Raw genomic sequence first — 13,823 nt, 5'->3', positions numbered from 1 at the left:
TGCTGGCTCTAAACTTACCTGCTATAAAACACGTCTGTACAGCATCACCACCAGCATCACCACCTATCTAGTTCTGTCAAATAGAAATAATGTGGACGTATCTCTGCAAAGACTGCTGAAATGAACATACAATCCTCTCCTTATTCAAACAGAGGCTGCCTACATGTTAAACGATGTCTAACAGTTAGAAGTTAGAAAAAACAAGGGTAAATGCACACAAGAGTATGGCCAGGAAGTGATTCAGGGTATATAAATCTATACTATATTAAATCAAAATAAGCACTGCTTTTGTGTTTCACTACATCAGAAAGCAGATAAAGGGTACCAACAAAACTTACTGATCTCTACAAAGGTAATAAATAAAACTCAGGTTAGAAAGCAGTGAAAGTATGGAAAGCTCACTGGGAGCAATCTCAAGCAGAAAGGTTAATTCACAACAAACGGACTTTATGTCTTTGAGATTTCTCTTTGGAAAATGCAACATCCACATCAAAAACACCAAACCTAATTATAATTAGTATAGCTATATACATACAATTTACAGGTAAGGTAATATAGTTAGTTGGAGGACTGAAATTGGTCAACATTTCTAGGCAAAATAGAAAATGAGTTTAAACTTGCTTCTTAGGAAACGGTTTATAAAAAAACAGAAATAACAGGGCCTTTGCTTACATGGTCTAATTGTGGTCTTTTGACATTTTAATTAGTGTTAAATAGTTCATTCTTAATGATTATCAGCTTGAAATTTAGTAATAATTCAAATATCTTCACCTAGAGTTGTTGTGGATCAAAAGTAAAACAGTTTTTATTTAATTAAAATTTAAACCACTGGGAATGGTAATTTAAGGATTATGTTTTTAGACTTGGGAAACTTAGGAATTTTAAATACTATTTAAGTACTATATCCACCTGTAATTTTCAAATCTTACAGTATTACTTTAAGTCTGCACAAAATTCAAACAGGTTTTCCTTGGCTTCTTTCCAAACCATAGCACTTACACTTGGGGACCGCGGGAGAGGACGGCGTAGAGCGCTTTCGTTTCTTTAAGCAGAAAAACCTTTCACATGGACCAGATTTTCAACAGTGCATTTTCCGCGCAATGGTGTTTCTCAACTAATTTTTAAAAAGTGAAATTTAAGACATGAAATAAACACAATGACACCGTTGAAAGTTTTAAACTGAAGCCAGATTTTGCCCACTTTTATAGGTACTCCTAAAAAAACTCAAGAACAACAAAAAGACCTGAATATACTGAGATTTCAGTTTCACATTTAGATTTTATTTCTTATTTTCTAACCACCTTACAAAGCATATCATTTTAAAGTTTTACTCACAGTCTGAGTGATCAAAATAAGTTGGTAAGGCATTAATCTAAATTAGTTCATTGCTTTCAACGGTCACCACAAAATCAAATATTTATGTTTTGACATTTCAAATAGTACCATGATTAACAACAATAAAAACAGAACTAAAAATTGTGACATGGTCTGCTGCCTAGACTTGTAAAATGAATTTTTTATTAAATAGTTAAAATGTATCAAACATTTTACTAAATGTTTTAAACAGAGCTATGGACTAAATGTCCACAAAGCTGAGACTAGCACAGCACACTAAGACCTCCTTATCACGGGCACACCTCTCCAAAGCTTCGAGCCCTACATACTACAGGGGCAGCCACATCTCAAGTCATGGAATCAGTCAAGAAACTTTCTCCAAATAAATGCCAAGTCAAATAATCACAGCAGTTTGCTCTTTATTTCTTGAGATGCCCACATTACTTACTATGTCCCACAAATGTGGATAGTTAGAATACACAAAGAATCTATCACTCTAGCAATTGCTTTAAGCATCACTTCTGTGAGGTCATCGCAAATAAGAAAGCATCCTGACAGCTACTCACTCCTACCCTTCTCTCCACCTCATCCCAAATGTAGCAAGTACACTCCACACATTATTTACACACTTCTCTCCCAGCTAGAACTAGGATTTGCTATCTTTCTGTCTTTATTCACTATCTGTACAATGTCATTTCTGCATAAATGCTGAAATAAATTACCGTGGGTAATCTTTTTTCCCTGAAATATATGTAGCATTTTATCATACTTTCACTTTATCTTTTCTACAAGCTTCAAGCATTACCCCCGAAGTGTCTAATATTTCTACCAAGAAAACTGCCTAATATTTCTACCCAAAAAGGTTCTTTGTTTAAAAAAAGATATTTTTTTAGAATGAATGTATTAAACAGATCATAGTGATTACTAACAATATAGGCAAAGAAACATTAAGCAAGTATCACATCATTCTATAAAATGTCTCCATATTTCTGAAAATTTCGAATCATGTTCTCTGTCCTGACCACGCTCTGAATTCTGAGGCAACACAAAGCTGAAGGAGGAACCTCTGGTAGGTTTCTAGCAGTTCTGGCTTCAGACAACCAAGGAAGGGAGGTGACCAGGCAACAAGTAATTAGATCAAGACTGTCTCTGCCATCCAGCACGGCTTTAACATTACAAATATGACAACTGAGTTCACTCTCCCTAGCCCAGCGGCACAAGCAGCACCTGAGCTTCACAGAACTTCTCTGAAGCCACTTATCTCATTAAACTGATTTTGTAATCATTTAATGAGTCCTGGGAACACTTTCTGTTTTAACTTTTATTTCGAGATAATTCTGTACTTAGGTAAACATTTAAACTTTTAGCAAAAGAAAATTTTGCTACAACAAAAATTGGCCAAAAGCAAGTCCAGGGTCTCATGCATCCCACGGACTTGCTATCTGTGCTGTAACCGCAGACTGACCTCAGACAGTAGAACAATCTAAGTCCATTCCCTTCTGAAGTTCCCTGCTTCCTTTCTAAGGAGACGGAGTTTGGAGGCCAGTGACCGACCACTCTCTATGACTAACCTAAGGCATGCAAGATTAAAAGTTTCTCTGTTCCAAATATAAAAATTATGAATTTGGCTCTGATACAAAAAGGTAAGCTTTTTGTAACATCTGCAATATTAAATTGATTTAGTCTGCTAAAAAACAAGACAGTGAGTTATTGAATCTGTGTTTAATTCAGTACACTTTATAACATATTTAAGGAATTCAGTTGTATAAAACAGGATCTGAATCTTATCAGATGAAAATATTTTGTGCTGTTAGCAAGCCTCGGGTCGTATGTCTGAGAAAACAAATTAGTCTCTAGTTCTCCTAAGCTTGATAATAGTGCCCCCTAATGGGAATTTTAACTTGAGGGTTTTTAACTCACATTTTAAAAAGCATATATTCTGAGTAGGTTTCCTCACTATAATCTTAAAATGCAAATTCTATAATGTAAGGTGAGCAAAACTGGACCACTCAAAAAGCTACCTATGTTGCATCAAAAAACAAAACATAACAGAAACAAGACGACACATTTCTAGGTTTTACAGTATCCTATAACATATAATCCAAGAGAGTACTAGGCAAGCAGTTTTATCCCAAGGAAACTGTCTCCACCAGGTTTCTGGTACTCACTCAAGGAGCCATCAGCATGTGCCAAGTGAAAGCCACTCTAGGATACAACAGAAACTGACTGACCGTGGGCTACTGACCGCCGCAGGAGCTCCAGAATGAACCTTTCACAGTGCAGTCACAAGCTGCCCCACTACAGTTAGTTCCCCTAAACATCAACAACTCAGTGTGTGCTGTTTTCTTTAAAAGAAAAGGTGAGAAAATTAAAGCAAGAGCTACCTACTGTGCTACTTCCCAGGGTTGCCAGGGAAGCGAATCCAACAGAACTACAACTTTCATTTTGGTGTTCACACTATATTCTGAACTTGGGCAAACTAAGTGCAGCGCCCAGAAGACATAAGCACTGAACAACTACAGCGAACACAGATTTACTATCATCCTATTCTGTACCCAAACAAGAGGAAGAGAACAAGGAGTTAGAAAGGTATATTACCAGTCACAATGTTTCAAAGAGCCCAAACATAACATCTAGGCTATGGACCAATACGGCTACTGTACAGATCTAACATCTGTAGCAGGAATAGAGTGAATAATACATAAACAAATAGGACAGCCTTCCAATAAAACTTTATTTACAACAGCAGGTACAGGAATCAGTTTGTCAACGCAGTTTAAAGCATTTGCTAATATTTCATTTGTAGCACAGATTAAAATTCCTCACTTTATAAAAGGCACAAAAAAAGCCCATATCCCAACAACAAAAAAACCCTCAAGAAACCCAAGTTACATAATGCCATAACTATGAAATACTTGATATTCCAGTTTCATAAAGTTGGTGGCCAAAGAAATGACCTTTTTCTTAATAAACACCAATTTGAGGAGGCACTGAATAATGAAAAACATGGGAGTAAAACAAGTGGCCTTTATCATGACACAAAATAATCCACATTTAGGACTATTCTAAAATACCCAAGCATAGTGGGAAATTTCATTTTTAAGTTTGACCAAAAAAAAAAAAAAAAAAAAAAAAAACTATGGTGACCACATTCTGATGATTGTTAAGAAAATAGATGGGTTAGGTAACCGAAATTCAAATGTATCGCCTAAGGCTATGAAGAAATACAGAGTGTTATGTTATACTTTCACACGTATAATGAAAGTGATGAATCTCACTGGAATTTTGTGTTTGCATGTCTCTCTGTCTCTGTCTCTGTGTGTGTGTGTGTGGGAGGGTGCTGCACACATACAGAGACCAAAGGTCAATGGTGGGTATCTTCCTGAAGCTCATCAATTCAGCCTCACTGGCTACTTACTGAGGTGCAGAGATCCTCGGCTCTGCCCTGCGCCCTTGCCGGGATCTGGGGTTATAGACATGCACTACACAGAGAAGCTTTATGTGAGCGACGCGGATCTGAATTTGGGTTCTCAACGTTCGCAATGCTTGTGTGTCACAGGCTTACCAATCGGATCCACCTTCCCAGCCCCTCGTTAGCTCTTAAAGGTAAACCAAGAGATTGAAACTTGTACATAAATAGACCTTAGATATGGAATTACGCTGTTTTATATTCAACATATCTTAATCTCTGACACGCACTTCAGTTTCTTAATGCAGAAAATAGGGCTGATAGAAATCTTAAATTGAGCAGAACAGGATATAATAACCAGGATTTAAAAATTATTAGTATTACTAAATGCTAAACAAAGTGTCTTCTGGACTTAAAACCTGAAACAAGCTTTGTAAAGTACATGTTCACTAGCTAATTATCTTAAACTCATAAGAGGCTACCGTCCAGTGATCAAATTCTAAAATTAACAAAACACTACACAGCATAAGTGTACTAAACATCATTTCTTTATACTCAAAAGAATTTTACTTAAAAATAACAACCAACCAACAAAACCAGGTAACGGCATTGTATATTCTGAGATGTTCTGTGCTCTCATCAGCCACACTGATTTAAGAAAACTCTACAACTCATTTGTAAGAGAAAACAACTGTATCAACGACCACTTGTCCCTTAGTCCTGAAATAGTGAATATTAAATTATTTCCAGATATGCTGAATAGAGAAATTGATCTCTCTGGTAATGCTATTAACAGACTACACACAAATCCCAACATTAATCCTATCAAAGGTGTTTAAGCTTACAGTAATCCAGATGAAAACCGGCCTGTTTAAAACAGAAAAAAAAAAAATCCATTTTATACAGAAGTTTTAAAATGACACACAAGCAGTTGCGTATTTGAAACAAAAACAGGCATGGGATTTTTCTGGAGATACTAAATGAAAGCTGATTTCCAGGTGAATGGTGGGATAATGGAATCAACCTCTGCAAAAATATACTTTAATATGTTCAAGTCTCTAAGAGGCTAATAAATTAAATAAATTAAAAAGTTAAAAAAGTAACCAGTTAAAAGTTACATAGAAAACATGAGAGCCGCCAGTCTGACAGCCTGAGATGGATCTTCAGAGTCCATGAGGGTGGAAAGGCAAAACTGACCTCTGACCAAAACACATATGTGTGCCTCCCCACAATAACTTTTTTAAAGCTTCATTTTAAAAAGTTTGTGAGAAAACTAGGAAAACTACCCACTTCACCTCATGATAAATATATTTACAAATAAACTTAACCAAGGAGACAAAAGATTTGCCATCACTCATCAATGACCTACGTGCTCAATGTAATCCCTATCAAAATTCTAGTTTTTAGGTGTGGCACTCAGAAGGCCGGGGCAGACTAATTTCTCTGAGATCAAGGTCAGTCTGGACTACAGAGAGTTCTAGGACAGCTAAGGCTACACAGATAATCCTTGTCTCAAAAAACAATCAAATAAAACAAAACCAAAAAAGGCAACACAAAACTAAGTCACCTAAGATGTGTTCTTGTATTGTTGGACCAGCCTAACTCCATTTGAAGATTAGAAGCCATCTTATTACAAGGTCAAAATGAATTCGTTCCTGTTTTCTGTAAAACTTGGATTTGACAAGGTCTTGACCCACTTTCTGGAATTTGACATGTTCCACACCCTATACTCTGATCTCCATCTCCACCTTGATAAGATGTTGTGCCAAGCAATCACACACACACACACATACACACACACACACATACACACACACACAGGCTGACAAAGGATCATGTAGGAGGAAGCAAGAACATTCTTCAAGCTGGAGGGGAAGTAGGAGCGCTGTGGAGATGCTGCCCTTCCTAACATGATAATGCTGCTGCACTTGTGACCTCACTGCAGCTATGGAGACCTGAAGGTCAAGGTAAGAACAGTCAACTTTGCAGCAGGCAGCACTAACTGAACTCACAGAGTCGACAAAGGCAGGTCAACAAATGAAATAATATAATAATGTAACAGCCACAAAGGCAAGGGTGAGCAGGAGATGTGCTAGGAATTGTTGAAGGAGTGGGAATGGGAGTAGATTTGATTAGGTACATCGTATACATGGATAAAATTGTCAACAGATAAATAAAAGATATTCTTGGTTGGAGACATGGCACAGGTTGAAGTTTGGTTTCCAAAACCCACATCCAACATACCCACACATACAAATATACACATAAAACATCTTTTAAATAAAAAGTCAAGAGAAAAAAAATCTTGTCATATGCTATAAAATAGAAGAAACTTGAAGTGTCTCAAAGTCTGCATGACTCGACTTTAAAGTCACCTTAAAGGCAGTCACACAGAAAGCACTACAGAACAGTGATTGTCAGGTGAGACAGAAATGTCAATATAGTGTCACTTTTGAGAAACGTCCTAAAGATCTACTACTGACGTGCATAAAACAGGTTATGATAAAAGTTTTGTCATATGCTTTAAGCAATGTTTTAAAGAAATTACATATAAATTGTGTCCTAAGAGCTCAAGAAAGTGAAAAAAAAATATTTTCAACTTGGATTTGGTTTGATTTGGGGTTTTGAGACAAAGCCCTTGCTCTCACTTTATAGACCAGGCTGGCCTCAAACTCACAAAGATCTACCTGCCTCTGCCTCCTAAGTGTTTGTGGCTGGTATAATCTTTAAACTACAAGGATAATCTTTCTAAAACAGCTAGCAATACCTCTTCTTAAACACTTTAAAACAGAAGACAATGGATGCCAAACAGGACAAAGTAATAAACTTTTTTATACAAATTCTCATTGCACAGACGTATCATGTTTTTTCCAGAAACTAAAAACATTTAAGCAAACCCAGTAAGAGAGGAGAGTTACACTGAGAAATGAGCTAACACTATTTGTATTCACTGCAAAGACACACTTGACAGCAGTCCATAGCCTTACCCTCATCAAAGTCAGCATCATCCTCCGTGTGCTGGGGGAAGGGGAAGCAGTTGGTAATCTCTAGTCGATCTTCTACAACCAGACCCAGGAGCACTCCCTGAACAACCTCAGTTCCTTGTCCTTCTTCTTGATAATGTTTGATTATCTTTAATACTACCTAAAAGAGAATACAAAAGAGAACTTTAAAACCATACTATTTTATGTTTTACTTACTTCTAAGGGAAAAATAAAAACCACTAGTGAGTTTGCACAACCACAAAAATACCTACTTGTCTTGCAAATCATTTCCTTTAGCCTTATTAAATAAAGCTCACAAGGAGGCTCTTGGATACTTAACCCTATTAATGAGATCACCAGACATTTGTTAAAATAAAGGAAGCAGATATCAGGAGACATGTGAAATTAATGTAGATTTTTAAAAAGTTACAAGAGATTCCTTAAAAACCAGGATCTACAAATGCAAAAGGTGTGTAAATGCCCAGACCCAGTGTATTTTCACCAAAAAGCCAGGTGAGAATAACCCTATTTCCTTTCATAGAATGAGGAAGGCTGAAGAAAGCTATTAAAGTATTGAAACAAGCAGTTGCAGGTAAAGCATGGAAAGACTATCTCACATTCTCTTGAGCATTCCTGAACAGCCCCAATTTGTTTCCTTAATAAAGACCAAGACCACTCACCCATCAAACATACCCAAATGAGATGGGAAATGCACAGAGGTCTGATTGCCTGCTAAATAAATACAGCAGACAGAGAAATGAGTAGGTAAGGGTTAGCTATAGGCGAGAAAGCTTACAACTCTGCAGTGAGGACTAATTAGGTTCAATAAATTCATTTGTCTGAAAAAGTACTCACAAAGAGCATCTGTCAAGTAGCAAAGGATTGCCAGGTAGTAGACCATTAGTCTTCCAAGAAAAGATAAACCAGGGAACCACTCCTGTTCCTTTCAATAAATGATATTTCAAATTTAAGAATATATTATCAACAGCATTCAGAACTGGCCAAAATAAAAGACTCTATCACCAAAGTAATAAATGTATGATCTTGCCATTTCAATCTCATGAAAGAAAGCATCCATAAACTAGTCAGAGCCAATCCTTGTCAAACCTGGGCAGTTTACTCATCAATTGAAACTCTATGGTCTTCCTGCTTCCTAACTGCTGTGGTAAGAGTATGAATGGCCCCAGACTCCTGGGTTTAATGCTGTGCCTCAACCAGTGATAGTCATTTCTGGAGGTTCTGGAGGTTGGACTTAATTGGAAGATACAGGTTCCTGGGAGAACGGCTTTGAAATTTATACCTGGTCCCTAGTCCGTAAGCGGTTTTCTCTACCTTCATGAGGTGAACATGTCACACAATTGTGCTCTACTCAAACATTTGGGGCCATGCAACCACAATCTGACACTCTGAAGCCAAGAACTCTCTCCTGGAAGTTGTTTTTCTCTGGTGTTTGTCAGAGCAATGCAAAGGAATAAACCTGCACACAATGTATGTTTTGTGTTGCTGTGGCAAGCTGCCTGATAGTCATTTCAGCTCAGTTTCAGGGGTTCCAACACGTTCCAGAGTGAGGCAGAGCATCATCTGGATGGCATAGTGGAGTTGCCTGAGCTACTAGCTCCGTGGCAGCAAACAGGAAAGGAAAATATCAGAGACAACTACAGCCACTCAAAGCAGGCCCTCGGGTGTTTATTTCCTCCAGCCAAGCCCCACCTCATAAGTTTCCACGTCTCAACACCATCAATGAATCCAACAGAGGATTAAGTGATTGAGCCAGAAGCCTTGTGACCCAATCATGTCCCAAAGCCCATCAGGGGGCAATTCAGCTTTGAACAGGAAAGCTTTTGGGAAGATCCTTCATACCTAAACCATAAAAGTACTTATACTATCAAATGTTTTATTCAAGTAGTACAGTAGAAATCCTTCACAAACTTGAAATTAGAACAGCAAACAAAAGAGGGAAAAGTGGGGAGTAAAGCAAAGTGTGTCTTTCCTGAGAAACCTACACTTATCTATATTTTATCCCAATTTCTCATGATGTCTTGTCTGTAAATTACATTGTAATCTTTATTATTTTATGTATGTGTGTCCTTGTGATTTTATGTGCATCACATATGTGCAGGAGCCCACGGGGACAGTAATGGAGTTAGGGAGTAGTTGTGAGCCACCTTGTAGGTGCTGGAAACCAAACACAGGCATTTGCAGAGCAATAAGCTCTTTTAACTGCTGAGTCATTCTCCAGCCCCTCTAAATTATTTTTAAAAACTGAAAAAAAGAGCAATTGAACAAACCAAAAAAAAAAACCCAGAAATTCCTGACTAGAACAAATTGGCACACATATTTTGTAATTCTACAAAACCAAGAATGTGTCAAATACATGTGTTTAAAACTTTTTTTTTTAAATTTATTATATGTAAGTACACTGTAGCTGTCTTCAGACACACCAAAGAGGGCATCAGATCTCATTACCGGTGGTTGTGAGCCACCATGTGGTTGCTGGGATTTGAACTCAGGACCTTCAGAAGAGCAGTCAGTGCTCTTACCCGTTGAGCCATCTCGCCAGCCCGTGTTTAAAACTTTTAAAAGCCAAAAAAAAAAAAAATTTAAAAGATGTGTGGGGCTCTTCCGGTCAGAAAAGCACCTGAGCAGCTGGGGCGCAGGGTCTGCTGACACTCGCCAACTGCCCACAACACCCGCCACAGGATCTTAAGACTTCTGGTGAGGGGAGCACAGCTTCTGCTCCAATCCAATTGCGCGGGACCTGAGACTGCATTAGTTAGGGAAGCAGAAACCGGCCTGAGTAGGACCACAGACCTCATCCGGCCGGATCAGCGCCGGGGTAGCGGGAGCGCAGGGTTGCCTGACACCCGCCAGCTACCCACGACCCCCGCCGCAGGATTTTGGGACTGCTGGTGAGTGGAACACAGCTTCTGCTCCAATCCAATTGCGCGGGACCTGAGACTGCATTACTTAGGGAAGCAGAAACCGGCCTGAGTAGGGCCACAGGCCTCACCCGGCCGGATCAGCGCCAGGGTAGCGGGAGCGCAGGGTTGCCTGACACCCGCCAGCTACCCACGACCCCCGCCGCAGGATTTTGGGACTGCTGGTGAGTGGAACACAGCTTCTGCTCCAGTCCAATCACGCGGGACCTGAGACTGCTCTGGTTGGGGAGAGAGAAATCCGGCCCACACAGGGCCACAAGCCTCTTCCGGTCAGAAAAGCACCTGAGCAGCTGGGGCGCAGGGTCTGCTGACACTCGCCAACTGCCCACAACACCCGCCACAGGATCTTAAGACTTCTGGTGAGGGGAGCACAGCTTCTGCTCCAATCCAATTGCGCGGGACCTGAGACTGCATTAGTTAGGGAAGCAGAAACCAGCCTGAGTAGGGCCACAGGCCTCACCCGGCCGGATCAGCGCCAGGGTAGCGGGAGCGCAGGGTTGCCTGACACCCGCCAGCTACCCACGACCCCCGCCGCAGGATTTTGGGACTGCTGGTGAGTGGAACACAGCTTCTGCTCCAATCTTTAAATAGTGACAACGATAACAACTAACCCCAGAGATTACCAGATGGCGAAAGGTAAACGTAATAATCTTACTAACAGAAACCAAGACCACTCACCATCATCAGAACCCAGCACCCCCACTTCACCCAGTCCAGGGCACCCCAACACACCGGAAAAGCTAGACACGGATTTAAAAGCATATCTCCTGATGATGAGAGAGGACTTCAAGAAGGACGTTAATAACACACTTAAAGAAATGCAGGAGAACACTGCTAAAAAGGAAGAAGACAATAAAGAGGAAGCACAAAAATCCCTTAAAGAATTGCAGGAGAACACTGCTAAAGAGTTACAAATCCTTAAAGAAAAACATGATAACATAATCAAACAGGTAGAAGTCCTTACAGAAAAACAGGAAAACACATCCAAACAGATGATGGAAATGAACAAAACCATACTAGACCTAAAAAGGGAAGTAGACACAATAAAGAAAACCCAAAATGAGGCAACACTGGAGATAGAAACCCTAGGAAAGAAATCTGGAACCATAGATGCAAGCATCAGCAACAGAATACAAGAGATGGAAGAGAGAATCTCAGGTGCAGAAGATTCCATAGAGAACATCGGCACAACAATCAAGGAAAATGGAAAATGCAAAAAGATCCTAACTCAAAACATCCAAGAAATACAGGACATAATGAGAAGACCAAACCTACGGATAATAGGAGTGGATGAGAATGAAGATTTTCAACTCAAAGGACCAGCAAACATCTTCAACAAAATTATAGAAGAAAACTTCCCAAATCTAAAGAAAGAGATGCCCATGAACATACAAGAAGCCTACAGAACTCCAAATAGACTGGATCAGAAAAGAAATACCTCCCGACACATAATAATCAGAGCAACAAATGCTCTAAATAAAGATAGAATACTAAAAGCAGTAAGAGAAAAAGGCCAAGTAACATATAAAGGCAAGCCTATCAGAATTACACCAGATTTTTCACCAGAGACTATGAAAGCCAGAAGATCCTGGACAGATGTTATACAGACACTAAAAGAACACAAATTCCAGCCCAGGCTACTATACCCAGCCAAACTCTCAATTAACATAGATGGAGAAACCAAAGTATTCCACGACAAAACCAAATTCACACATTATCTCTCCACGAATCCAGCCCTTCAAAGGATAATAACAGAAAAAAACCAATACAAGGACAGGAACCACGCCCTAGAAACAACAAGAAGGTAATCCCTCAACAAACCTAAAAGAAGACAGCCACAAGAACAAAATGCCAACTTTAACATCAAAAATAACAGGAAACACCAATTTCTTTTCCTTAATATCTCTTAATATCAATGGACTCAACTCCCCGATAAAAAGACATAGACTAACAAACTGGCTACACAAACAAGACCCAACATTTTGCTGCTTACAGGAAACTCATCTCAGAGAAAAGGATAGACACTACCTCAGAATGAAAGGCTGGAAAACAATTCTCCAAGCAAATGGCATGAAGAAACAAGCTGGAGTAGCCATTCTAATATCTGATAAGATTGACCTCCAACCCAAAGTCATTAAAAAAGACAGGGAGGGACACTTCATACTCATCAAAGGTAAAATCCTCCAAGAGGAACTATCAATCCTGAATATCTATGCTCCAAATACAAAGGCAGCCACATTCATTAAAGAAACTTTAGTAAATCTCAAAGCACACATTGCACCTCATACAATAATAGTGGGAGACTTCAACACACCACTTTCACCAATGGACAGATCATGGAAACAGAAACTAAACAGGGACACAGTGAAACTAAGAGAAATTATGAATCAAATGGATCTGGCAGATATCTACAGAACATTCTATCCTAAAACAAAAGGATATACCTTCTTCTCAGCACCTCATGGTACCTTCTCCAAAATTGACCACATAATTGGTCACAAAACAGGCCTCAACAGATATAAAAATATTGAAATTGTCCCATGCATCCTATCAGATCACCATGGACTAAGGCTGATCTTCAATAACAAAATAAATAATAGAAAGCCAACCTTCACGTGGAAACTGAACAACACTCTTCTCAATGATACCTTGGTCAAGGAAGGAATAAAGAAAGAAATTAAGGACTTTTTAGAGTTCAATGAAAATGAAGCCACAACATACCCAAACTTATGGGACGCAATGAAAGCATTTTTAAGAGGAAAACTCATAGCTCTGAGTGCCTCCAAAAGGAAACTAGAGAGAGCACACATTAGCAGCTTGACAACACACCTAAAAACACTAGAACAAAAGGAAGCAAATTCACCCAAGAGGAGTAGACGGCAGGAAATAATCAAACTCAGGGGTGAAATCAACCAAGTAGAAACAAGAAAAACTATTCAAAGAATCAACCAATCAAGGAGCTGGTTCTTTGAGAAAATCAACAAGATAGATAAACCCTTAGCCAGACTCACTAGAGGGCACAGGGAAAGCATCCTAATTAACAAAATCAGAAATGAAAAAGGAGACATAACAACAGATCCTGAAGACATCCAAAACACCATCAGATCCTTCTACCAAAGGCTATACTCAACAAAACTGGAGAACCTGGATGAAATG

The 13,823-nt window shown here is 39.1% G+C and overlaps 1 protein-coding gene across 1 annotated transcript in view; it reads right to left on the bottom strand.

The window, feature by feature from the left end:
- Eif3h (eukaryotic translation initiation factor 3 subunit H) overlaps positions 1-13,823 on the bottom strand; it is an 87,529-nt gene that overhangs the window by 49,553 nt on the left and 24,153 nt on the right. Inside the window, exon 2 of the mRNA XM_021183034.1 lies at positions 7,732-7,888. Coding sequence (XP_021038693.1) covers positions 7,732-7,888 — 157 coding nt within the window. The remainder of the gene's footprint in view (positions 1-7,731; positions 7,889-13,823) is intronic.

Source organism: Mus caroli, unplaced genomic scaffold (genome assembly GCF_978045245.1).
Source record: "Mus caroli unplaced genomic scaffold, Mus_caroli_1 scaffold_16, whole genome shotgun sequence".
Lineage (NCBI taxonomy): Eukaryota > Metazoa > Chordata > Mammalia > Rodentia > Muridae > Mus > Mus caroli.
This window is presented reverse-complemented; position numbering and strand designations above follow the sequence as displayed.